The 27,605-nt window shown below is 43.2% G+C and overlaps 2 protein-coding genes across 4 annotated transcripts in view; one reads left to right on the forward strand and one right to left on the reverse strand.

Moving 5' to 3' along the window:
* MYO1E (myosin IE) overlaps window positions 1-15,913 on the forward strand; it is a 147,520-nt gene extending 131,607 nt beyond the window's left edge. For 2 of the 3 annotated variants that reach the window (XM_032783616.2, XM_075069581.1), the window contains exons 26-29: window positions 1,619-1,823; window positions 7,247-7,282; window positions 14,117-14,286; window positions 14,891-15,913. In XM_032783616.2, coding sequence (XP_032639507.1) covers window positions 1,619-1,823; window positions 7,247-7,282; window positions 14,117-14,286; window positions 14,891-14,967 — 488 coding nt within the window. In that variant the 3' untranslated portion in view covers window positions 14,968-15,913. The remainder of the gene's footprint in view (window positions 1-1,618; window positions 1,824-7,246; window positions 7,283-14,116; window positions 14,287-14,890) is intronic. The other variant, XM_032783618.2, reaches the window with a different exon arrangement.
* Window positions 15,914-18,801: 2,888 nt separating this feature from the next.
* CCNB2 (cyclin B2) lies at window positions 18,802-25,188 on the reverse strand. The gene is made up of 9 exons (XM_032783615.2): window positions 25,077-25,188; window positions 23,274-23,402; window positions 23,072-23,197; window positions 22,457-22,627; window positions 22,224-22,382; window positions 21,640-21,876; window positions 20,615-20,755; window positions 19,352-19,462; window positions 18,802-19,093 (listed from the first exon to the last, which is right to left on the reverse strand). Exons 1-9 carry the CDS (start codon window positions 25,098-25,100, stop codon window positions 18,989-18,991), a joined length of 1,203 nt encoding a protein of 400 aa, XP_032639506.1. The 5' UTR covers window positions 25,101-25,188; the 3' UTR covers window positions 18,802-18,988.
* Between the last annotated feature and the right edge of the window lie 2,417 nt (window positions 25,189-27,605).

Genomic DNA, 27,605 nt, shown 5'->3' on the forward strand with positions numbered 1-27,605 from the left:
TGACCATTTTTAAATCATAATGGGACTACAGATGTTCACAATTCTCTGTATGCATTTACTTTAAAATAAACCTTACTAGAGATGTCCATAAAAGATAAAATAAAACTAGATTTTGTCTAATAATCTAGATTGACAAATGTTGGTGCTAGCATTTATTTTTTATAATATAGGATCCTGAATAAAGGGTGGGACTTAAACTGCTGCCATAGTGTCAGAGGAACTATCAGGAACTGAAGGTCATGCAATGTCAGTGGAAGGCCAGTGTGTCCTAGATCTGCTGTAAGCTCTTCCAGGACCCAGTGTCATGAGGAAATACTAATGAATGAATTCCTGTTTCCCCACTGTGATTCTTCAGTGTGCTAGTAGTCCAGCTGGCCACTGTTTTTAACCGCAGGCAGGGCATGGAGAGGGTCACTGGATGGTGGTGCATGTATTGTGCCCAGTCGTGCTTTGATTGAATTTAGTGAGAGTTTGGGGCATGGAAGGAATGCAGGATTGAGCTCATAAGCCCTGATTCTTCAAGTAATGGTCCATATGTGGATTGCAAAGATGAGTGCACATGCACGCCATATGCACCCACATTTGGAATCCAAATAGGGACCACGCATCTCGAAGAACCTCCAGTTACAGGGCAACAGAGGTTGGTAGGTGCTTTTTTTAAAGTCTGTTTTAGAGGCCAGGTTTCTGGAAGGGCGTGTGAAGTGCTGCACCATGGTTCAAGGACAGTTAAAGGCAGCACACCTGCTGCAGTGCACTGTGCAGGTGAACACTGTCTCTCATATGTATAAGACAAAGCACTGCCTTTAACTTTATGCCTCATGCTGTACAGTGCAACATCAGTGAAATGTGAGTGACTGGTTAAATATTGAGAGAGGTTACACACATATGCAGTAACCAGTTTCAGAAAGTCTTTTGTAATCATGAGTAAACTCTCTCAAATTAAGTTTATCATTAGCCATATTATCACATGCAAAATTCAAAATAGGAGCCACTATTTGATCTATGAGAGAGCCAGAAAGCATCTGAATACACCTTTTCTATTCATTTAGTGCTTCTGTTAAACAGGGAAACATTTATATCAACATTATTTTAAATAAAAACCCTTGTAAGGTCAGTGTTCGGAGAGCTCTGTGGGGTTTTCCTCATCTGACTGCCTTTAACTTTAGGAAGTTCAAGGACCTGACCCAAAGTCCACTGAAGTCATTGGAAGTCGATTGCCTTTAATGGCAAGCCACAGGTGGCTAAACCCCCATGTCGTTGTTTTAAAACACAAGGGCTAAGCAGCCAAGATCAAAAATGTATGGCTTTGCTAAACCAAGAGCTGTGCAAATCCCAGTGATCATTTAGAGTTTTATCACATAGCTGAAACTTAAACAAGGGTCATGAACTCATGAATCTGGGATGAGATTTCAGTAACCCTGGCTTATGTACAGAGCAAAGTTGGGATCTCAGCTGAATTTTGCCTTGAATTTTCAAATTCCTTGAAAGTTGAGTCCAAGTGACAATTGACAGTTGAACTGCAGACAAAGCTGAACACTGCAGAAAGGAGGCCACCTTTTTGAAAGCCTGTTATCCCCACAATTGTACTGCATGCGTTCATGCTTTTTCATACTTCTAGGTCACCATCAAAATGGAGTGATAAAAAGCCCTCAATTTGTGCCACATCCCCACACCCCAGCAAACCAGCGAGCCGGTCAGAAGAACCTGCAAACTACTATGGTGCGCCCACCTTTACCACAGCAACTCTCGTCAGGATCAGACAAGGTTTCACACCAGCCAGAAAGTCTGGACTTCCTCAAGGTGCCTGACCAAGGGGCTGCTGGGTAAGCTTTTGTGTGGAGACTCTTTCAAAGGAAGAAGGGCTGATCTTTATAAAGAGATTCCTGGGCTTAAATTATGCATCACTAGTGAAATTATATTGTTTGCACACATGGCCAAATCATGGCATTAAGCTGCGCTTAGGAGTCCCATTGACTTCCATAGCATTTCCGCATGCAGAACAATCATGTGCTCAGGTCCATAATCCACTCACCGTGGAGTCAATGTGAACCAGTTCCAGTATTCCCAATGCTAAGATCATGTACTTGCACAGTACCTACTAAAGACTCTCAAAGCATTTTACAGACTTTAATTAAGCTGCCTCTCCCCTCTATGAGAGGGATTTTCATACTCATTTTATGTATGGGTAAACAGTGAGCATAGCTCACTCTGCCTCAGTCTCCCAACAACTGTCAGAATCCAGGAATTCTTACTCCCAGTCCCCTGTCCAACCACGAGACAGTATTCTACCCTTAATACTACCTTATTTTCATTGGATGCACGATTACTCCATATGGGATTGATTTTTAATTTTTTTTTTTTTTTTTGTGGGAGAAGAATGGCAAGATAATTCAATGGCAGGAAGTTGATTTTATTGGTGAAATTAGGGGCATATAAATTCCATCTCAATTTGTCTCCCTGGCACTCAGGAGGTGAAACGTAAAGAGCCTGAATACTGGCCCTATCTGGACAGCTGAGAATTCCCCCAGCAGGGAGTGCTCTCACCCAGCCATTCCTAGTCCTTTCACAGGGGGCATAGCAGGAAGGGCAGGGAGTATGGTTGAGGACCACTGCTGTCAAGCAATTGTCAGCTGGCACACAGTCCCTTAGTGACCTTTGGTAGCTGGTGTACATTAGAATAGCCTCAATTCCAGCACTGGGACTAGAGCTGCACAAGGCAGAGAACTGGGGAGGCTATATCCAGCTCCGTGACGTCCTGCCCCATCTCCTACATGAAGCAGTTCTCAGTGCTGGGTTGAAACTGACTGTATCAGACAATCATCTAGGAAGGGACCCAGCTAGATATAGTAGATAATGATCATACTCAAGTAAAATATGCAATTAGGGTTGTTACAGTTACTCTGGGAAAGTAACATGTTACTGACTCAGAAGTGTAAACTGGTGATGTACACATTGACGATTACTGCTTCAAGGATTTACTAGATTACGGATGACCTGTATGTTGTATGGATGAGATGGTACCAAATACCTTTGCTCACACTTGAGATGGAAATGACTCGATTACCAAAGAGCAGTAACAGGAAGTGATGTCCAGGTTACATGTTTTGGTGTCAACAATAGGAGAAATATCTCAGAATTACTTACTTGCTTAAAAAAAGTAATATCTTTCTATAATCTGTTACTATGACAACTACATGCACTAGGAAAAATTTCTCCTGCTTGATAGTGGTGCTGAGGTTTATCAGCTGAAATCAGTAATAGCTTATTCATAATTGAAAACAAAAGAAATCTCTATTTTAAATAATTGCAAATGATTATACCACAATGAACTTGTTGGCCCAAACTCATTGCCAGATGGCCTGTGGTGTCAACACATTTCCCAATGGACAGGTATTTCCACCACCAGTACCACCACCACCACAGTTGGCAGAGAAGAAGTTCAGAGTGACTAAAGGCTAAATTGGCAATGGAGACTGAACTACTCACTCAGCCCTAGCTTTCCCCTCATTGCTGTAGTGTGGGGAAAGCTTGCACAACTACTGCCCATATAGTCACTGTTATATGGATAAACAGAAGTATTCAGTCTCCAGGATAACAGTTTAGCACCTTTCCCAAGCACTAAAATCACAATTTAATAAATACTTAAACACAATATACTTAGTCATTCATTACAGTGGCTAATCAATTTCTCCTCTGAGATCTTTCTACTGTGCTTTTTTGCACATTAGTGGAGCTTTGCTTTAGTGGGAATTTTAGTGCCAGCTGATTTTCAGATTCAAAGGCTCTTGCCTGTTCAATTATTGTAAAACAGATCTGATCATGAATAATCACTTTGCATATTTTCATGCACACAGCTCCCTAATTCCTCATAGTGAGATATCTGACTGAGAGCCAAATGTCCCAGAGTACATTCAGATACCAAAGCAGTTACGACTTGTGCAAATAAAAAACAAGACTGCTGTCAGGAAGTGTTAATAACTGAGCTCGGTAACAGTTGATACAGGTTCCCCTCTGTTGGCTGCAGCCTATTAAAATAAATTTTTGAGTATTCCTCAACAGCCTACTAGTTTCTGGAGGGTTCCTCCTGACCTGTTAGTTTGTGTTGTTACTTCACTGCTTAAAATGGCATTGTCCAGGGTGCATTTTGACATACTGTTATTCTAAAGTCTCCATGCTGATTTTGATCCTGTGTGAGACATGGTGTTCCCTTAGAACAGGTGAGGAAGAGCAGAGATGCAAATTTTGCTCAGTGTAGGGCTATGCTGACAACTTTCCAGGAGCACAAATTGTACAAAATGGAGTATTTTGTAGGCATCCTATTCTTTTTACTAAATAGAAGTGTGGCTTGGAAATGACAGTATTAGAGATTCTCGCAGATCAAGCTGGAGCATCACATTATGAGACTTGGTTTCATTGGGTCTAATCTCCATATGAAAAATGAGAGGCAGTCCTAGGATGCATCTGGCTGCAGGCTGCACTTCACACACGGGTGATTTTTTTTTTCCAATTACTTAGTATGGTTTAGCCCAGAGGTGAGCAAACTACAGCCCATGGGCCACATCCAGCCTGCAGGACCATCCTGCCCAGCCTGTGACCCCCTGGCTTAGGAGGCTAGCGCCTGGCCCCCGCCCCCACTGTTCCCGCTCCTCTGCAGCCTCAGCCCGCCATGCCACCAGGGCTCTGGGCGGCAGGGCTGTGAGAGCCACTGGCCTGCCCCAGTGCTCTAGATTGCATGGCTGGCTCCTGCTGGGTGGCACAGCTGCCAGTCCTGGTGCTCTGAGCGGCATGGTAAGGGGGCAGGGAGTAGGGGGGTTAGATGGGTTGGGGGTTCTGAGGGGGGCAGTCAGGGGGCAGAAAGTGGGAGGGAGTGGATAGGGGGCAGGGGCCAGGCTGTTTGGTAAGGCACAGCCTTCCCTACCCGTCCCTCCATATAGTTTTGGAACCCCAATGTGGCCCTCAGGCCAAAAAGTTTGCCCACACCTTGTTTAGTCTATCTCGACAGTACCTGTAACAAGCACTCCTGCATATGTCTTCTGTGAATTACAGCACTTGCAAGAAATCTACAATGCTCCGTGCTGTACTCTAGCCAAATGCTTGCTCAGGTTTCCACTGGAGGCTATTATAAAGGAGCACAGCATGTTTAGGATGATGGCAGTCGGAATCATCTAGGCCACCATTTTCCAGACATCCCAACATAATAGCTTCCTACCTGGCAAACAGGAGAGGTTGGGTCCTTTGGATCTTGTAGAGGACAAATAGGGTGCAGGACAGCTGCTATTTTGGAATGGAGCTGTCTGTTGCTTCAATGACTATCACTTTGGTAAGGGAACAATGAGTCACATCCGTTAGCCTGAGCTCAAATTGTATTAAAAGATACTTTCTCATTGAAAGCAGCTTTTCAAACATTTTATGTAGCTGTAGGTCACTAACTGACTCTGAGGTACCTTGGCGGATGGGTGCTATGTTAGTTTAAATTTATATTAGTACAGGAAGAGTAGACAGGGTGAATTACACTTAAATAGGCACCATTGTTATCAAAATTCATTCCCTTTCATCCCACCAACATCCCACCCCTTCTTCCCAGACTCTCCTCCCCCAACAGAGTCTCTTTCCCCCAACCCCTTACAACAGATTCTTGTCTTCCTCTTAAGTGAGGTGGGTCACTTAGCCCAGCCCACCACAGCAAGTGGCCAGTTGGCAGCAATTAGCCAGGTGCTGCACAGCTGTTCTGACTGACTCATTGCAGAGTCTGAGCCCTCACTGACCCCAGCAGCTGGGTCCCAAGCATCCCCTGAAGATAGAACAAGAGGTTAAAGTAAAAACAAAGATGCTGCCACACCAGGTATTTTGCTTAAAAGGGGTATGAATTTATCAAACTAAGAAAACTGGAAGGTCTGCTTTAGTAGCAATCTTCCTACCCCAGCCCATTGCAGCTGCCCTGGTGTAGTCATACTGCTATATTTAAAGTCACTTCAGCCTTTCCATTGCTACTCTCTATTTATAGACATTTAAAACTCAATCATAACAATTATGCTCTGGGCTGTAATTTGTTATCCAAGGTCTCAGCCCGACAAGGAATCATTTTGCTAAACGTATAATTTGTACTAGCGATGGCTCGGGAAAAACAGGCATGGGTTGAACTCTTGCCCAGCCTCTATCTTGACCCCTCCTATTCTCCAGGACCTCTCATCAGGGCATGGGTGGGCAACTCACTTCCTCCCACCACTACAAGGTGGCCTTCAGAGGGTAGGCAAGGTGGGAGGGTCCCAGAGCTCAGGATGCAGTCTGAGACCAGAAGTCTACACAGCAACCCTGCAGCCAGAGCCCCAAGAGCCTGAGTTGGCTGCCATGGGCCAGCCGCAAGAGTCTAGTTGCTGTGTAGACATATCCTTAGAGTCACCCCTCATTTGACCCATGTCGTGGTGGAGCAGCTCAGTCACCCATCTGGGACACTTCAGCCTTATAGATAAGCAGCCATGGCACCCAGGATAGGGAAGTTTTTCAGAGGATGTCCAGGTGACCTGCTTTAGTCCCTCCAGTTTAAGATGGTCTTTAGGTGATGGCTAGCCACCCCTCTTTGTCGGTTCAATGCAGTTCTATTTGCCCTATGTAATACTTAGCACAGTACTTTGTATAACTCTTTTCTTTGTCCAGGCAGTTTACAAAATAATTAATCCTCACCATATATGAGAGAGGTAATTTTATTACATGATGCATCAAAAACTGTAAACATACATAGAACCAATGGACTTTCTATGCCAAGAGAAGTTCAATTGAATTCCACGGCACTGGAGATTGTTGTTCTGCAGTGCCAAGCAGGGGATTTCTGGACCTACAAGCAAATGGAATATGTAGTCATATGTCCCTGTAGATTAGATGAGATCATCCATTCTAGCTTCCTGCTCCACTAACGTTCAACACATTTTTCCTTCTGTGCACCTTTTCTGCATAATAGGTTCTTACCCGCCCTGTCCGCCCCAAAAAACTCTTTGAGTTCTCTCCTACAGCATTAGAACTTTCTTTTGATTTGCATGATGTTTTATGACCAAATGATAGACACAAGAAACAAATGATAGACACTGCTCCTTAATTTGACATCATGTCAACTCAAGTAGACTCCAGAATGTATAGTAATAACATCAGCATTCTTTGTTCACTAACACCTTACGTTTTCCTGTGTTAATTTGTGTAAGGATCCTCACCACTGCATGTCAATTTATTCTTGGTTAAATCTGTTCCTCTGTAGTATTCGTCCTGGACAGGCTGCGTCAAATGGGATAATGTGAGTTAAATAATAAACACTTATCTTTGAAATTTGGTTAATAGTTAAGATGTATGAAATGCACGTGCGATATAGCATAGTGTCCATCCATCTTTGTGATGTGTCTTGTCTATTGCCTAGCACAACAGAGCCCTGATCATCCATGACTGCGGTCTCTAGTTGCTACCATATTATATCAATATTAAAGGTGTCCGTTTAATAGAAAAGCTAGAGTGAGCCTCATAGTAATACTCCTGGAGTAACTGTGTAAATGACATTTTCATTTTAGTGAAGCTGACTTGTAAACAGATACAAGGCAGCCCTCAGACTACAACCATTTTATGCTGCTTTACATGCATTGAAAAGTCGTATTGTAGGTTTAGTCTTGAGGTAGCTGAATGAAGAATTCAGTCTCGCCACACCAGGGAGTGAATTCCTAAGGCCGGTGCATGGAATGATATAGACCATTTGCTTTATATGTATTGCCCAAGAGTCCATGGATGTTTAGATTTGATGTCAAAGCTTTATTTTTATTATTTGACTTTTCTAACACAGAAATATTCCCTTGCCTTCCCAGTTGGGGCGGGGGGGGGGGCAGACTTTTTAAAAAAAAACCACCACCATCTCCAACTTATGAAATGTTTTTCTAGTTTGCTCTGAAAACTGTGTGGACTCATGGGTAGGAAAACCACAAGCAGATACGATGGTAATTGCATCCAGAATATGTAGGGAGCAGCCATATATCTCTTATTGTTGGTCTCTTGTGAAAGGCAGGCTGATATGGAATTTCACATGAAGGGGGAGGGGAGAGTGCCTGGAAGAAGCAGTGTACTGTTGGTGAGGGTAAAGTGTGCTCAGACTTTGAAGGGATTAAGAAGTCCAGTAATTATTGCAGAGGCTTCACCAGAGTGAGCTCTGGAGGTTTGTGTAAACAGTTTTCCAGAAGTAGGAAGCGAGTGGAGGTCTTTGCAAGAGTATGGCATGACTGCATGATTTAATTCTTTGGGGGTGGGATGGTAATGATTTTGGCAAGCTGAAACAGAGCCAGAATGAGCGTAAACAGCACTGCAATAATCATCTGGTAGTTATAAAGGGAGGACGGGTGCACATTCATAGGTACAAAGGTCTGGTAATGTTGTTTTAAGGTATGGAAATAAACCAAAAGTCCAAATGATGGCCTGTGTGATTTCTAGATATTTTGGGTGGACCCAACAGAACAGTGTTGCTCCAACACAAACAAGCGTGTAAAATGGGATAGTAAGATTGCTGGATAAAACTAGCTTGGGCTAGTATTTCTGTAAGATTTAGAATAGTTTGGAGTCCAGTATTTTCCCCAATTGGTGGGGAGCGATCTCAAGTGTCACCTGAGGAAACTGCAGAAGATGAAGATAGCTTCAGTTGAGTAACCAGTAATTTGATTTTTATATCTTTTTAACGTGAAGAAGGGTTCGGATGGCCTTAGAACCAGAGGAAAGATGCAGTGGTCTATAGAAAGCAGAGGCCCCAGGGAGAGAAGGGATTCCCAGTGCAGTGAGGCAACCTGAGAAGACTTGGTTAGTTTCAGTCTTTATAAAAAGTACTATATTCTAAGCAAGCAATCAGCCGGAGAGCAAATTTTACAACACCTACCCCCAGTACAACATAACTACCTCACAATGACTTACTGAGCAGTATACCTTTCCAGATCACATTTTATAACCTAATCTCATAGGAAAGAATACTGCTCTGCACCTTTCCCCTGTACACGTCCTGCAATGCTGTTCATGAACGTTCTAATGGTATGCAGGGGGTGGAGGGTAGTTTCTGCAGTACTGGCACAGCAAAGGACTGCTGCATACAATCCTTGGGCTGTAACTCCTGGAGCTGCAACACACAATTACGCCCTGGTCAAACAATAGAGTTTGAATTCTTGCCATTGTCTGACAATTTAATCCCTAATCAGGACCAGTCTATGTGCAATCTAGTTACAATCTATGTTGCAAGTCACTAAAAAAGTCCATCCAATGTGTTCCCCATGCTAGAGAAGAATAAGTCTTATAGGATGAAAAGCAGCCCCATCTGCTGGTTTCCAGGCCAGCCTTTCACACACTGTGGCATCCTTTGGATGACATGGTTAGCTCTATGTTGCCAGTTAATATTTTTACAGCTGGTTTTTAATGTAAAAATTGTTTTAATGAAAACTGGAGTATTGGCTCAATCAATCATACAATAAGCTTTTTTCATTGGCTTGGTTTATTGTTGTAAAAATGAAAAGAGCTCAGATTTGTTTCTCTTGCAAAGTGAAGGAAAATATTCCAGTCCCTATAACTCATCTCTCAGAACTACTCATTAAGTCAAACACACTGTCCAAATGTCTAATCAGAATTGCATCCAAAGTGTCTGGTGTCCTACCTGTATTTGGAAATGTGAATTGGGCTGCTTGCTTCCTCCCACAGGAAAACCTATGAGAGGGAAGCAAAGGGGGAATCCTAGAGGCTTTCCTTGAAGTGTTGTCTTCCCAATCATTCCTTCCAGTGGGGCTGTCTCCTTCTAGAAATGGGACCTGCCTCAGACCCCTTCCATTGCTTGGAAATTGCATGAGCTCCCTGGGAAATGCATACACAAAGGCATCCCCAGGGCTGAATAGGGAGATTTGCCTGCGTTTGGAGCCAAAGCTTTCAAACCCAGCAATGCAAAGCACAGCTGGCTTAGAAAATGTGCTGCCTGTAGCAGAAACAGTCACTCTATGGAAAGGCTTCCAAAGCACTATGACCTTTATATCATCCAGTGTTTCCTGCTTATTTTCCTGGAGCACGTGTTGAGATTTGTTCTCGTTGTGTGATTCCAGGGAACTGGGTATGAATTGTTATGTTGAAGTTTAATTCTTCAGTTGAAATAGGCTGCTTGGATCTCCTGCTAGGCACCGAATAATCTTCTGGCTATTATAAGGTTAATTTTCTGGACGGTTTAAAGCAGATAGTACTTTACTTGGCATTTACAGCTATGGAAGGAAAACCTCTCTCAGACATTTGGATCCAGGTGGTTTCTCTGTTGCCATCAAGTCTCTGAATTCCTATTCTCTCTTCTGCCAATCAGAAGTGTCCATCTCCTCACTCTCTCTCATTAGCACAGTCCTACCCCTGTGATTGCCCAACAGCTAGAGGTAACACCCTAATACCAGCCACCAGGTGCCTACATAGCTATTGCTGTCCCTCAAGTGGGGTTGCCATCTGTCCCGGGGCATTTGGGATTTTTTGGGGGCTGGTGTAGTGCTTGCAGAATCTGAAGGCCTCACAAATCCATTCAGGGTTGATGCAATGCCTGCACAGCTCAGTAGCAATATGGAAAAAACTCTTTGTTACCTGCCATTGTAATGGACTCTTGGCTTTGCCACAAAGGAGAGTTCTTCTGAAACTTCTGCAGCTGTCTCTCACAATGGGTGAAGCTAACAGTCCCCTGCTGGTGCTTTCATCAGTTCTCCTGCCCATTGGAATCCAGAGCTCATTGCTTCCCTCTGTTTTGATTATTGAGCTATATACCATATATTCCATCCACAGAGGAACAATTATATACATTAGACATACACACGGGCTAACTACAGAACTACCATTCATTTCTAATTTTAATGTGCCTGGTTTCCTGCCTGGTCTCAGAAATAAAAGCAAAAGTTCAGGGGGAAAATGAAAGTCCTTCTGGTGCAATTTTATTTAAGTGTTAGCTCCCAGGAGACCTTTATTCTCTACAGGTGTCGATGCAATATGAAAAAAACGCCACAGAAATAAAAGCACCTAAGTGTTTTTTTCATTTTTATCCTTGACTAACAAATTCAATCCTCAGTACTTATTGTGTTTCCTCACTAATGTTAATAGCAACTGCAAGCGTTCATCCATGGGAGAGCAGCTTGTGAGGAGATATATAAAATAGTAGTAAATATAAAATCCAAGAAAAAAACTCGCAGACTGAAGTAGCCCTGTGTAAGTTTGAAAGCTTGTTTCTCTCACAAATAGAAGTTGGTCCAATAAAAGGTACTATTACCTTTCCCACCTTGTTTCTCTAACATCTTGGGACCAACACACCTACAACACCACTGCATATAAGGAAAAAGCTGACCAATAAGTGGTATTTTAGCTCTTTATCTCACAATACTAAGTACAAGGGAAAGGCCCACAGAGAGACGAGTCAGGCTACAGGGATCTCTTCCTGAACATTGTCATATTCAGTAACTTTTTTTTGAAATCCGACTGCTCCTTTAAAGCAAGTTAAGTTAGTCACTGGCATAGGTTCTTGGAGGGTTGTTCTTCATCACAAATAATATATTCCTGAGGAAGAGATGCAGTTTCTGTTCCTAGCAGGCAAGGGACAAGCTAGCGTGGTATGGATTCAGTTTTTCAAAGCCTCACCCAACATATGGTGTTTTGTGGGTAGTGGTAGGTTGCTTGCTTTTTTTTTTTTCCCCTCCTTGTGGGGGGTTTCAAAATCAGGTTTCATTTTATCTGAACCACCAAAGGCAGGTGGTGGGGGGAGTTCCGGTTTTATCATATCTTTAATTTTTAGGAGCTGTTGCTGGCAGTTTAAGATATACATCCATTTATAATACAGAACTGGCCTACTGGCCTCCTAACTCCCTGCCTGCAACCAAAATCTCATAGCTCAGGTAAGCCTCCTCTGAACTCGCAGCTGTGAACCCAAGAGTGTGAATGATTGTTAGTAATTTGCTCCAAATGCTTCCTACAGCATCATCCAGGCCCACCGATGGGGAGCAAAAGGGCCATTGCCCAGGGGCCTGGGTGATTTAAAAGGGCCCAGCCGCTGCTGCACTAATGGCAACAGCAGCCGGGAGCCCCAGGCCCTTTTAAATCACCCAGGTGGGCTGCAGGGCTCCTAGGCACGAGTCGGGTGCTATTGGTGGCAGTGAAGGAAGCTGGGTGGCCATGTGGAAGCCCTGGGCGTGCCAGAGGAGCGTGCCCAGCAGCACAGCCGGCAGCAGCTCGCTGGGCATCAGCTGGCACAGGCGTCCTGCAGCACACGCCCACACACACACACTTCAGTGAATGCCATTGTCATTTCACATATCTGTAGCTTTAAAAAAAATCTAGCAATATTCAGGAAGGCATCTTTGGCTATGATGTTTTTAGGCCGTTCAGTATATCACTAAGATTGATCTTTGTCCAAAGACACAAAGCCCCACATTCAGCACATGCATACAAGTGACTTTTCCTCTCAAGATCAGATTAAAGTCCAATATTTTAACTAGCAATGAAAATTAGTGTTGTATGTTCTATTTCAACTTCCTCTTCCATAGCATATATATTAGATGCGATCCTTCATATCCTATAAGGAATTGATTTCATACAGGTAGTTGAAGGCTGCTATCAAATCCCCCCTCATTCTTCTCTTTGGCAGATTAAATAAGCCCAGTTCCTTCAGCCTCTCCTCTTCCCCGACCCTCTAATCATATTCGTTGCCCTCCACTGGATTCTCTCCAATTTCATTCCATAATGTATGTATTTAATTTAAATATATAATTCAAAATAAATTCTACATCTTATATTTAAGATCACACTTTATTTAATACTGGTGCTGTAACTGGAAAAAAAAGTTAACTACATCAAGCAACTCCACAACTTACGTATATTGGGTTCTAATGTGTTATCAATAGGATAAAAAGTAGTGTCATAAACCTCAGCCATCCTTTTCTGGGGAGCCTAGTGACTCTTCTGCCCTGAGGCCCAGGGCCTGTCATCATCTGTCCAGAGCAAACAGTAATCTGAGCAAATATAAACATTCCAGACCAATAGCAGATCCCCTTAGCAGATAAACACATTAGGAAAAACTCTTTCTGGCCATTGTTAAAACTTCAAAATTTTAACGTGCCCACATACCTTTCGTCCCATACACCACATACAGCACATTACAAAGTTTAAAGCGCAACCACTTACTAGCGTATTTTAGGGCCACACCCGTACTGATAGATCTCTTGAGAAATGCAGCTCTTCTGAAGCAAACAAGAGCTGCACAATATAAGCCTGGCATGACACTGCCCTGGCCCAACTCAGCCACCTCACCTATCAGTGCACTCTTTGCATTAGTGCACTGCAGGGGCTTTTTGTGGTTCTCACACTCCACACAATATATATATGCTCTCATCAACAATTTCCTGCATGTGCCTTTCCTTTCCTTTTCTCACTTCTCCTCCTCCCCTTGCACTTCACCTTGGATACCTGGTGGGCTTGTGGCCACTCCGGTAAGGTCATACCACATCACCCACTGTTTCACATTTGAACACAGATTAGAGACATTCCCCCCCCTCGAGGAGCTGATGCAAGTGCAGGCGCAGTATCACTATCCTACCTATTCATAGCATTGGCACAGCTGCCAGTGTGTGAGCAAGGAAGCATATCAGAGAAAGCATCTTTGGCAAAGGGCACCCTGCAGCTTAAGCTTTAAATGTATTTTGTGTGTTTGGGGGCACGGAAAGGCAAATGGTGAGCCCTCTGTGACGTGTTCTTTTATTACGAGTGCTACATATCAGGTTACTCTGCAGATGGGTATTTAGAGAACTAGAATCTCCTACCTCTTTGTCTAGAGTTTGTCACAGAAGATGGTAATGTAATGTCCACTACAGCCCCTCTGAGAACTCGTGGGGGCAGAAAGGACTATAGCCTGCTCCATGCACATGGGTGGGCCAGTGACCTAACAAGTCTTTCATCTATAACTACTATAGTGGGTGGGCATGGCCTTCAGATCCAGCGAGTGCTTTTCATTGGCTGAGCTGGTGATGTAATGGAGCAGTGGGGTTGGTTGAGTTTATATTCATAGTTATGGTCTTGGAGTATTTGCCCTGTCAATTACTCTTCTCTCTTCCCCCCCGCCCAGTGTTCGCAGGCAGACAACAAACCGGCCCCCACCAGCAGGAGGGAGACCTAAACCACAGCCAAAACCCAAGCCTCAGGTACCGCAGTGCCGGGCACTGTATGCATATGATGCTCAGGACACAGATGAACTTAGTTTTAATGCCAATGACATAATTGATATAATCAAAGAAGGTAAGTAAAGAGGTTGGTGGCTTTTTTTATTTTAAATGTCATTTGTTCACAAATTGCTCCACAATCCCCAGGATACACAGTCATTGTTAATGTGGGGGTTTTACAGCTAACTGCCTGGACATTTTCCTGGAGAATGACTCCTGCATTTCTTGAAGCAATAGGAGGCCTGCTTTTGGGACAGGCAGGATAAAGAGAAGCCTTCACACCTGTATTGTGCCTACCCTAGATTGCTCAGTTGAAGATAATGAATATTTATTCCCCACTGTGGAGTTCAAAATCAAGTGCCCCACCATTCCCTCTGGTTGCGTGTATAAGACCATGACAATGGCTAAAGCACATCAGCTGAAAAGCAATTAATGATGCAGTTCCAACACCAATCCCCTCCTCCCCCCAAGTGAATAGCTAAGGCCTTGCAGAGTGTCCAGGTTAGCCAATCCAGGCTCTCAGAGCCCATTGTATTTGGTCGCTAAGGAGTAGCTGTAGAAGGGTTTTGCCAGTCTGCACCAAATGGACATCAATTAAAAGAAGGCTAAAAAGGAGGGGGACCGAACATGAAATAAAATTTTCTAGCACCTCACTGCTCATTCTGCTCTTCTTGTCACAGATCCCTCAGGCTGGTGGACAGGCAGATTACGAGGGAAGCAAGGACTGTTCCCCAACAACTATGTGACCAAGATATAACAAAATACTAAGGCGGTTTTGTTAAATGAAGGATAGTGTGACACTACCAATAATTGAAAAATAAGATGCTTTCCCCTCCCTCTCTCACCTGAGGACAAATGACAGTTCTCTGAGGCTATAATTCTTAGCAGCATCTTCACCAGTGAAGTTGTATACAAGCAAGAAAAAAAGTCACTCAGTTTACTGGCCATAAAGCAAATATGCAAATCAATGCCTCAGATACACGTATGGAAGTAGTGAAAAATGAATTATTTATTATATTTAAACCTGGAGCCAGGGACTTTGGAAAGGTTGTATTTAACAAGTGCCTTTAATTTTTATACACATATGTATATATATAATGAAGATGGCCTTATATGCACATTTCCTCTGATGTGGCTCACTCTGGGGACTATAGTAAGAATGCTGCTACATGTCACACCAATTTAAGATAGGAGATGGTATATTTAAATAGTTCTGTACAGATGTGTAATGGAGCTGGTTTATTGCGTGCCAGTAAAGTTTAGGGATTCCAAAAGGCACTGCCAAAAAAGCCAACCCTGTCTGCTCTACAATGCTGCCTTCTCCATGATTTATAGTAGAATATGGCTGGCCCATGTTGGATTTATGTTTAATGCTCTACCTGTTACAGGAAGCAAGTCTTTCCCCTGAGCTGTACATGTATAGGAACAGATCATATACTGTATATAAAAACTCTAATATAGTAGAAATATGTATGACTGTACAATGTAGTATTCACTGTACTTATTCATAAGGTAGTTTTATTAGAAGGTTTGTGCCAGGTACTTCCAAATATGCACTATTCTTTTAATGATAAAACCATTGTTAATGCTTTTAAGCCCAGTTGCATCCCCCACCATTTAAAATGGCTGTTGCTTACCATGCAGATATTGTCAGCATCCATCTTTTTCTCCTGACATTCCCCTCAATAAAATACAGGAACCAATTATTTGAGTTGGTTTGTTAAATTTGTAATGTGTCTGTTTTGCTTGCATGGGTACCTGGAACTCTCTTTTCAGAATGGATAACTAAGCTCCCGGCGCACAGAGTTCCAGAGAAGGAAGCAGTAGGGTCTACAACTATATAAAAAGGCTCTTTCTTCTGAAGACAGATATACTGAATGTTCCTCTTAGCCCCTGTATGAGTGGTTAAAGCAGTAGTAGGAAACCTGCGACCCGCATACAGCCCATCAAGGTGATCTGATTGTGAGCCACAGGACAGGTTACTGACATTGACCATCTGTAGGCACTCCCCCCTCCCATCCCACAGTTCCCAGTGGCCATGGTTCACCGTTCCTGGCTAATGGGAGCTGCAGGAAGTGGCAGGCTGCAGGGCTGTGCTAGCCACTGCATCCTGCAGCTCACGTGGACTGGGAACAGCAAACCATGGCCACTGGGAACTGTGTAGGGGGTAGCGGCTGCGGACAGTCAACATCACCAAAACATCTCACAGCCCGCAATCAGATTACCCTGATTAGCCGCAGGTTGCCCACCACTGGGTTAGAGGGAAGTACTGCACTGTCCCTCCACAGTGCACTGGTTGTAGATTAAGTGCCTAAAAGGATGTGCTGAACACTGTACAGAAACAGCCAAACCAAGCACAGGCCTTCGCCCCACCAGTTTACAATCCAAAGTCAAAAGTGAGAGGCCAGTTAGGAACAGCCAACAAGGGAAAGCTGACAAAAGGTTCATTTATAGAAGGCACTATTCTAAAAAGGGGCACAGACTGGTTTCAGGAGCATTAGCTTCCTTCTCCCAGGTGATAAAAAGTAACTTCTACTCTAAGAGGCATTTGAAGGAGAGGATAGTGTTTTGGTGAACAAGTTTTAGGAGCGTGTTCCTTGTAAGCAGTTCAGCCTAGACTAGGTCCAGGGGAGCAGGGAAGAGGGAGTAGAATTGCCTCAGCATAGGAACTTCACCATACAGAAGCAGCATCTGGCAATAGGCACCAGATGAAATACAAGAAGAGATTACAAATGGAGTTGTGATAGCACAGATTTGAAGGGTCGGCATACAGCTCCTTCCCACTTAAGTACTCAAACTTGTTCTGTTTGTATAGCACTGATTAAAGGGAATTTTGGTCTGCATAGGGTTCCTCATCACTACAGTGATGTAAACAGAAACTGGTTCAGGCAGCCACACTGACCTGGTAGCATGCAGTAAAAAACTGTCACGACCAAAACATTTATCTTTAATGCCACCATCAGTGCACTAGGGGAGGCAAAAACTATTTTCCACAGACCCTGCCCAATATAACAGAAGTAAATGGTTTGAGGCTGGCCAGGGCAGCATCACTCAGTGCGCTGTACAATAGGTAGTTTTTAATTAAGATGGGTATACTTAAGGCCCTGCTCAGTTGATCACCTGCCATTTTTATTGTGCACCTACCTGCTCATGTAATGAAGGAGTAGACAATGCAAATATACAATTATGATTAACATAGGCACAGTGGACTATCACTATGCTATAGACCAACTTCTTGAATTCATGGAAGTCTAACAATTAAATCCACTATAAACAGAGGAAGAAGGTTCTGATTTTTGTTGAGATGTGTTTTGCTAATATACTTCATTGTGTATGTGACACATTTACAATACTAGCAAACACTGTTAACCTCAGCCTTGTCCCCAGGAAAGGTGTTTCTGATTAAGATAGGGAATCCATTTAAAGTCTAAATTAAATGACTAGTTCTCTGTTCAGAGACACTGAAAAAGAGCTCCTGACTGATTCCAGCTGTAGACAAGCTTCTACTCAAGGCAAACCATTAAAGGGAGGGGTACTGTGCATGCTGTGATCTTAGATGCCATCCCACAGCAGCAGATTCCTAGTAGTCCTATTGTGGAGCATTAGGGATGCAAGCATAGAGATAAGGAAAGTTGTTCAGAGTAGCAGCTTTTGACCCTCCCCCCCAAAAGTTGTGAGCAGGCTGAACTGCTCGAATTGCCATGAAATTTACTGAAAGTTTAGGCCTTAGCCTATTTCAGGACTTTGGAAGATGTTTGAACTTGCGTTTTCTGCACTGCAGGAAAGCACTCTAGCCCGTGGAGATTTCTGGGGCAGGGTTTTGTCTTCTGTTGAAGCTGCTCCAATTTCAAGTCCCTACCCTGGTACCTAATCAAGCACATCTACCTCCTAGGTGAACACCCAAATCACATGCTTTCTCTAGCCCCATGGCCATCCATTGTCAGTTCATTATGAACTATTACTAGTAGCTGAACTAGCTTAACTCCAGCAGCTTTTAGAGGGGGAACCCTTTTCTTTACTCTAATTGCCAGTTTCCTACTATCTTCCTCCTTCTGATAGCAGTAGGAAGCTTTAGTTACAACCGGAATTAAGCTAGTGTCACCTAGAGGGGTGGATGATTTTTTCCAGGCAGCTCAGCCCTGCAAGAGTAACTGTCTTGACATAAGGTACAGCTTACAGATGCTCCATTTCTGCTGGCCTCCATGCATCATGCACCAGGCATGGTTTACGCTACTCATAAATGTAGACATTCAGGGAGCTTGTCATGGGATTACAACTACATACATGCAGAGATGCATCTGCAAGACTGGGGCTTCTTACTATATCTTAATACTACCTTGCCCAATTTGGGGCAACTGTAAATTTTACTCTGTCTCCCCAACAAAAGCCAGGCTGCTCCAGTTTATGAGTGGAGATTACATCTACACATGCTCCTGTTTGCCAGATTCATGTCATGTCAACTACACACTTATGAGAGTCATCTCAAGTCTACCCAAAGGACTACTGATTAAGCAAGTTTGACTTTCCTAAGAAATGTGATTCTCACAAGCACCATCTACACTTACTATAAGTAATGCCCAGGGAGAGAGAGTTTTTTTAAAAAAAGGAGCTTTATTTCTACATATACGGGAGTATTATAGGGCAAGTTAAAAAGTTTGCTTTCAGAGGGAATCTGAGGTGTCTGTACTAAGATTGAAGGCTATGTACAAAAGCAGCAGTTGCGCCTCAATTAGGCACATGTTGACAAAGTGCATGGAGTAGGAATGGTCTACCTAGCATTATCCCAAGAGAGATGAAGCAAGATCTTTTACTGTTTTGGAGTTCAGTTGAGGAATTGTGCTGATCCTCATGAGTTTGCTGCTTGCATACTTGTTCCTTATGGCCTGTAGGAATTAGAGAGACTGTTAAGTTTACATTGTTTTGTGCCAGGCTTGAGATAGATCAGACTATTAGTAAGTGGTTAAGCCACCTACCCATGTCCACTGAAGCACTTTGAAAAGGGGTCAAGAAGTTGCTACCTCTTGACTATTAAGCAAGAGCACACTCTTTTATAGAGCAATAATGAAGCAGACATCTGTCAAAGTAATTAGTGTTACTTAACATTTCAAACAATTAGATCTTTTCCCTTAGCATATACTTACAGTGTATTTTGTTAAGTTCTCATTTACTCTTACTACATTCTTGGCCATATGTTGCATAATTCGCATAAGATTGTCTTCTGCATACCCAGTGTAGTAGTGCTGCTTTACACCCTGCAATACAAGACTAGTCAGAACCCTAGAGTAGCATCTTAAAACAGTATGTGCTTGAGGCACTACAGTTAACTGAAGTAAAGTTTAGACTGGACATTAGAGCTTTACCATGTGTGGCTTAGATCAGAATCATTTTTGCTATTAGGCTAGAGTAGTGGCATCCAACTTACAGATATATGAAACCCTTACAATCGTATTTCAGGAGCATCAATGAGGCAACAGATTTTCTTGAATCTTGTGTGCTGAGCAGGTTCAGCTGGCAGGAAAATCCTCAACAGTTGCTAAGCAGCTACTCAGCACACTTCCAGCCCCTGTGCTGCACAGAGCAGTTAGCAGAAGAGGTCACCTGTAACAGCAAGGCTGATTCAAACACTTGAGTTTGAGAACTGCAGGGCACAACTCAAAACATCTTTTGTTCATAATCCAGGGGCAAAGTTTTCTACTTAAAATTGCCCAAGGCCCACAAGTAGACACTTAACTTTTGACTGCCTGTCCCAGTAACACATGTACCACATTGTCTACTGTGGTATCCTGACATTTCCTAGACGTGGTGTTTCCCTACCTTGTCCAAGAACTGGTTCTATGCAAAAGCTGTAGAACCAAGCTAACAAGTTAGTGCAGATTGCTTAGAAGAAGTTCAGCTGCTGTGTTTGGAATTTGTCATGTAATCACTATTCTTTGTAATATCAGAAAGCAATGCTTTGAGGTGGCATTCAGATACTGACCAAAGCCATTTCACTGATTGAAAGTTACTACCAGGCTTTGCCATTTAGTGCTCAAGGACATTTTGAATCAAATGAGACCTTTTAATGCAAGGGAAATACTCAAGGCATGTGACCTAGTGGTCAAGCTGGCATTTCCTGCCCATTCTTCCTGAGGATAAGTTTAGTTACTTAGCTAGTATGGGCCTGTGCACTAAGTAGCACTGTGACAAGCAGCAGTCTAGCCTTCCAACTGATGGGCCTGAACATGCCAATGCTTAAGGGCAACAAGCTACAACCGTTCCATTTATTACATTTCTTGGATTACTTATGCTACCACATATACTTTGAAGTTACCTCACTATTCTGTAGGAGGAGTGCAGCCTACATGCTTCAGAAGTTTGACAGCAGTCTATTCTGTGGCCTTGAACAAGTCACAAAAGCAACTCACCCATTCACCTTGCCCCAGAACCTTTTGAGACAAGCATAGGGCAGCAGCTGCTATCTCTGAAGGATGATGGTGTATCATATCATAGTCTATGAGTGTCAGCTCCATCAGGTATTTTGCTAGTGTATGTTGCTCAGCATCAGCCTGCCAGATCAACAGCTTGTTAGTTCATGAAATTTGTCACTTCATTTAACAGGACCATCAAGGTGGTCCAGGTTAATCTACTTTATGTTCTTCCTCCTGTTTGGAAAAGAGTTGACCCTGTTCTCTTCAGTCATACAAGTGTTTGCAACCATGTTGGAAGATATCAAATTCCCACTTAACCTGGGAAAAACAGGTTAAGGTTCTCTTGTCTTCCTTCTCCTGAAGTTAGGAGGGCTCAAGTTCAGTCTAACAGGCATGTGTCACTGTAGTGTTTGCAACAAGCACTGCAGCATAATATTAGCATAACAGACTTCGCAAATGAGGAGAGTCCCACCTCTCCCTAAAAAGAGGCTAGAGTAAGACAATGGATTAGTTACACTCATCCAAAGCAAGCTTGGTATTGCTCATTTTCACCTGATAAGGCTTCTATACTTTGAGCTGGCCAGTGAAACTATTACTATTAAATTTAATTCCTTGTCTCCCTTCAGTTTACAACAAGCAGCTCACAATACATTACAGCCACAGTTAGTATTTTTTAAAAAAAAAAAAAAGAACAGAAGCCTCAACACGATTGTAAAAGTTGAGACATTCATGTTATGAATTGCAGCAAAGGTTGATAAGTTACTTTGTGGTCATGAGTCAAGCAACTCAATACTGCTCAGTCCTTTTCCTATAAGCAGCATTCAGCTATATACATGGCCCACCTACCAAAAAGGTCTCCTTCCTGCACCCCATGAGCCTCCTTTATCTCATCATGCTTTAAGTCACAAGGTAAGATTACACTGCCTAAACAGTGTCATTAATGGGAGTCCTGACACTCCATGCCTTCGATACTAGCATCTCATATGCAGGAGGATTTTAAGATAGCTAGAGGAAGTACCTACCTCACCAGCTTTTGATGCTCTTCTTAAGAAGTGAAGTGGTAGAGGGCGTCCCAAGTCAAAATTCAACTCCTTAAGAATCATCATTTCCATCTCTCTGATCTGAGAGCTAGAGTATGCATTGTCAGTGATGTAAACAAAATCCGCAATATCAGGGGAGAATATCTCCTCGTACTTTGAGGCAAGAAGCAATGCTGTAACACCAGCCAGCTGAAGCTTCTTACGGGATACTGGGTGAATCTGTATAAGGTAACAGGAGTTTAGAGAACTGTTTAATCTTCGTGATGTATTACCTTTCAGCAAGTACAAGGTATGCTTTTCCATTCAGAGCGTCAGTACATTTATCTAGATTTAGCCTTGGGATACATTTGTGTCCCTAAAATGACTTGTGTTATGTCAGAACTCCCCCTTCCACCTCCATTTTAGCTCATGTAGAAAGTTATAGGTTAAGAGATTCTAAGTTTGTCTGGAAGATCTGTTACCCAGAATCCATAAACAAGGGACAAGAGTTATTTTAGATTGTACTAATTTAAATGAGTCTCTTGATCCAAGCACATGTTGTATGGACTTATGTTTCAGATACTTACTTGTAAGAAGCGGTCCATAATCGCAACACACATATACAGTGTTTCCTGCAAGAGCTGAAACCTTGAGTGGACCTGAACCAGCCAATCAACTAGAATTGCACGCATACGCCCATTGATCTCCTTCCCATTGAGGTAGTGTGGACGTACTGATTGCTGCAGCTGTTAAAGAGATCAATATGAAACAGACTGAAAGCTTAATTTCACTTGAATGTATAGTACTTAGGCATCCATACCTCAAGCTGTCTCAGATACAGATAAATATCCTTTACATAGTCACTACAGAGTTGAGGATTTTCCCAATCATCAGCATCAATATCCTCTATGTTGTTAAGCAGCACATCAGAGAAAGCTTGGCATAGGTCCTCTTCTTTCATGGATACATCCATAGGGGTTGGAGACCGAATCTAGTAGACAGATTATATAGTCACGGAGGTTCATGCATTAAGTCTCATTTTAAGCCTCTTCCCCCATACAGGCAAACTCACAACTCGTGAGGGGTAATACAAACTAGGCCAACAGCCACCAAAATGGCATGTTGAGTCTTAGGTTTAAGATACCTACAATATTTGAGCCTATAAGGCCTTTATCCAATTAGATATATTTCATGATCTGAAAAGTTCTTTTGCAAGTCCTAACAGGGTAGTGTTAATGTCACATCCCAAGACAGTTGCTACTGTGAGCTAATAGACTGAAGCCAAGAATAATATAAGATTAGTCTGATCTTTTCCTGAAAAGGGGGATGGAGCACATCTATAGACCAAGTGTTAAATTTCTGGCCTAGAAAGGGCTAGAGTGGAGGACCAAAGGTTAGGAACTGGAGAGTGGCATAGGAATTTGCTATTTCCTACCTTTGGAACAGTCTCTTCTTTGAGAGTTAAATTCAGTGCAGCTGAAGGTTTAGGTTGTGCAGTTACATTTGCTGGTTTAATAGCTCCTTTTGTAGTTTTTACAGGTACTTTGAAGCTCTCTGTTTTCTACCAGAGGAAAGAACAGTTAACACAGAACTAATAAGATACGTTTCTGACAGCTAGAGTTGAACTACAGCTTTACCTTGGCTGCATGTGTTCCTCTGGTTGTAACTCTATTCCCAATCTCTTCCAAAGCAGCCCTTTTGCTAGTCACTTGACTTTTGGCTTTGTTGTTAAGTCCTGTCATAGCATTCTCCACCCCTCTAGTAATCTGCAAGGGAAAATTGTAAGTAAGGTTAAAAAAGCTAAAGACAACTCCAAGTAGAATTAGTTACTTTCAGATTACTAATCTCATAAAGTCACCCCACCACCATGATATCTGGGCACCCTCAGTAACACTGTGCCACTGCACCATGTTTTGTTTCACAGCACACATCTGCTCAGTAGGATGGGAAGGTGAATAAAGGAGAATTAGATTAGATTTGTTACAGAGAGTGCAATTAAAAACTGGTTACATTTAAAGAGATTAAAGATGATGTTACCCAAATCTTGTTCTTCCTCACTAGAAACCATGCTTTTTTTAAGCATCAATTTGATAATGCTCACCTGTAGCTTAGCTATTTAGTGTCCACCCAATTGTAACTAAAGCTGAATTTCCATGGAGATGATCCAGTGACCAAACTGGGTTCTCTTATGTCATCACCTAAAGAGGGAATTACTGCCTTATGCATTTTTACATTGCATGGTAAGACACTGTTGTCTGTCACAGTTATTCCTGTACATGCTGTACTTCAAAGCATCAAAGTACTCCCCTACTTGAGTTTTAGACAGAGCATCCAAGCCCTGAAAAGCCTTACTGAAACCCAGCCCTCTTTTTTGTTACCGTGAGGTTAGAAATCTTTCATAAGGACTACAGCTTTCAACAAGGTAAAAAAGCATCACCCTAGAAAGGGTAACATCTACATATGCACAAGTCTTATGAGAAAACTTACTTCACTGAAAGAACATTTCAGTGGTCACAAGGTAGAAGTTAAATTTGTTATCCCTTTTGTCTGAGCAGTTTGCCCATATTTGGGATTTTGCAACACTGTTTCCATGAGGAAACAGGAGGCCAGAATCAAGTGTATTCTATTCTCAGTGATGCAAAAGATGCATCCGACAAAGTGGGTATTCACCCATGAAAGCTCATGCGCCATTATGTTTGTTAGTCTATAAGGTGCCACAGAACTCTTTGTTGCTTCAAACAATGCAAACAATCCCATATTTCTGAGTACAGGAAAAAGAGATGGGCATTGAACTTGATCTGGAGACAGCATAGGGATTTCCCAGCAAGTAAAATGCTTAAGCAGTTGTGTCGCTGCTCCCACAGGAAAACATGCTCCTAACGGCCGCTCTTGCCATCTGCTGAGTTTCCTGCCTGACAGGCACAACTGAGATCAATACCCCAACCCTGCAGGTCTAATTTGTCCCAGGGAAACCACTCAGGCCTTACCTACACCTAATACTAACTTATATTACTCAGCGGCGTGAAAAATGCCCCACCCCAGGGAGATACAGTTAAGCCAAGCTAACCCCTGCTATAGACACCACTCTTGCATTGGCCTAGCTACAGCTCCCAAGGGGGTGTATTTACTATAGCAACGGGAAAACCCCCTTTGGAGGGGCAGCAAGTGTTGACACGAAGATGGTCGTGCAGCAGGCGGGCTGCAAGTATCGCAGCTGAGGTAGCACAAGAGACAGTCTTAGCGCTGCTCGGGCTCCACGTGCAGCCTGGGGCCGCAGCCCTCGAGAGTCCCCACCCAGGCTACGCAGGGAGACGCAGAAGTGCCCCGTCACCTTAGCCTGACGGCAGCGGTCTCCACACGGGCGCTCTCCAGCCCGCTCCCCGCAGACCCGGCCCGGCCCGGCGCGTCCCCCGCAGCTCGGGGCCGGAGCCCGCACTCACCGCAGCGCGCCGGACCAGCGCCATGAGGACGGCAGCTCTTGACTGGAGACGGTCCGGCTGTAAGAGCGAGAAGTGAGAGCGACCCCTTCCACCTCCTGATGCAGCTACTACACTATTACACTAGCGCGGCGCCCTCAGCTTCAAATAGCGCCCCGCCTGTACTCCCATTGGACAGCTTCATATGATGCTCTCATATGATTGGTCCAGCTTCCGGGCTCCGCCCCATGCGTTGCCGTGACGATGACCCTTGGCCGGGAAGGGAAAAACGGCTTCGAAGCGCTTCCGCGGGAATTGAGGGTATAACAAAAACAAAGGTTCAAAGGAAGCCGGTCCGGATCTCGGCTACGACTGAGAGTTCTCGCGAGTTCGGCCTTGCGCAAAGGGGCTTGGGACACGTAGTCACCTCGGTTGGAGGCGGCGCTCAGACCGGCCTGCCGGTCTCTCGTGGCTGGGCGGCGGTAAGGGGATCAGCCTTGTTCCGCGAGCTGAGCGCGCGGCGCTGAAAGGCGGGTCTTTAGAGAGCGGCCCGGTGAGTGCTGGGCGCGGGGCCCGGCGCTGCCCAACGCAGGGCGCCGCGGAGGCCTCGCGCGCGTAGGAGTGACTCACCTGGCCGCTGCTGGGCAGCGCCCCTTGTGTGCAGTTAGGTAACAAATCCTGCATGTGGAAGTTGCACTTGCAAGGTAAAGAGGTGGCCCTACAGTACTTGTATCTGTATGAGGTGAACTGAAAAATACAATGTCTTTTGTCATTGTTACAGTGCAAATACAGTATTTGTAATCAAAGTGAGCACTGTACACTGTGTATTGTGTTGTAACTGAAATTGCTATATTTAAATATACAAAATCATTCCATAATACTTAAAACATTTAAATTGGTATTCTATTAACAGTGCAATTAATTGCAATTGATTTTTTAATCATTATTAATTTTGAGTTAATCATGAGTTAACTGGTATTAATTGACATCCCTTATATTTTTCTAGATACACACACACACGCTACACGCTAGTACAGTTTTGTGAGCTGAATCAAGAGATGTGTGCTTTTTCTCTTATTCATCCAGTTATTTTTCATATTATATATAGGTGTGTTAAAGTTCCTAAAAGCCTTCAAGGTCCTTTATACCTTGTGAACCAAACTCAACAAAATACCAAGGTCTCTCTAGTACTGAGGGCCCACTAAACCTATCAGAAGCTCATATTGCAGCACAAACTTATAGACGATGTATTTGGTGGTTAAAATCTGTGCAATTAGCATATGAAGTTCTGTCTTCAGTGTATCTACAAACTTGATATTTAAAATGGAAAAGTGAGAAAATTAGGTATTGAAACAGTAACTCCTTGCTTAACGTTGTAGTTATGTTCCTGAAAAATGTGACTTTAAATGAAACAATATTAAGGAAATCTAATTTCAACGTAAGAATTAATGTAAGGGGGAGGGGGGTTAGGTTCCAGAGAATTTTTTTTCCACCAGACAAGACTATATTTTTGAGATATATATACACATATACACACACTAAGTTTTTAACAATTTAATACTGTACACAGCGATGATTGTGAAGCTTGGTTAAGGTGGTGAAGTCAGAGGGTGAGATATTTCCCAGGGAATGCCTTACTGCTAAATGATGAACTAGCACTCAGCTGAGCTCCCAATGGTTAACACACTGTTAATGTAGCCTCACACTCTACAAGACAGCACAAATGGGGGGAGGGGAGATAGCATGGCAGAAAGAAACAGACACACACACCCTGTGTGTGAGATGTGTATTGCCCCTTTAAGTAAGTGACTCCACTCACTGCATTGCCTTTTTAAGCAGATCAGCAAGTTGAGACAGGAGCTGCTGTCAGCAAACTCCATCTGTCCTGACCTCTGTTGTGTCCTGTCTCTTTCTCCCCCTGCCCCCATGGAGATAGGGGAAGGGGGACACCCTATTTCCAAGCCCCCACCAGGTTAGCTCCAACGGGTTGCTCTTTCTGCAAGCAGTGGACAAAGCAGTCAGCTGCCAAAGATTTTTGTAAGAGCATTGTGCAACTTTAAATGAGCATGTTCTCTAATTGATCAGCAACATAACCATTAATGACGTTAAGTGAGGAGTTACTGTAATGTCTTAGAACAGTTGAGCAAAGTATATCCACCTACCCTTTTTTTCTTTTAATATATTCATGTAGTTGCATAGGAGGCATGGCTAATATTCAAGCAGAGAGGTAGTCCAAAATACAGTTCTACTGCATTATTGATAGGCAGGACTATAATACATATTATATAAGAGCATATTTCCTTACAGTCGAGAACCCCAAAAGACCCTTGTAAACAACTATGCCTCATAACACCTGGATTTATTCAGGTTAAATTCTATTTATATGGGTATGGCTCAAAGAAAGGTTAGGTAGCATGGCTATAACACCTGCCAGTGGCAAAAATTAAAGAGCAGAGCATGAATTGGGGTTCCTCTAATTCTCCATACTCACTATAGGCTCATCAAACATTTACTCCTTTTTGACAGCAGAACTGAAAACTCAGATTTCACCTT

The sequence above is a fragment of the Chelonoidis abingdonii genome, chromosome 9, assembly GCF_003597395.2.
Source record: "Chelonoidis abingdonii isolate Lonesome George chromosome 9, CheloAbing_2.0, whole genome shotgun sequence".
Classification (NCBI taxonomy): Eukaryota; Metazoa; Chordata; order Testudines; family Testudinidae; genus Chelonoidis; species Chelonoidis abingdonii.

Coding starts and splice junctions, on each gene's coding strand:
- CCNB2 (XM_032783615.2), bottom strand. CDS start 25,100: ATGGCGCTGGTCCGGCGCGCTGCG. Junction 22,628..23,071: donor AAGAAGAGACTGTTCCAAAG/GTAGGAAATAGC, acceptor TCTGTCTACTAG/ATTCGGTCTCCAACCCCTAT. Junction 22,383..22,456: donor TGTATCTGAGACAGCTTGAG/GTATGGATGCCT, acceptor TCTCTTTAACAG/CTGCAGCAATCAGTACGTCC.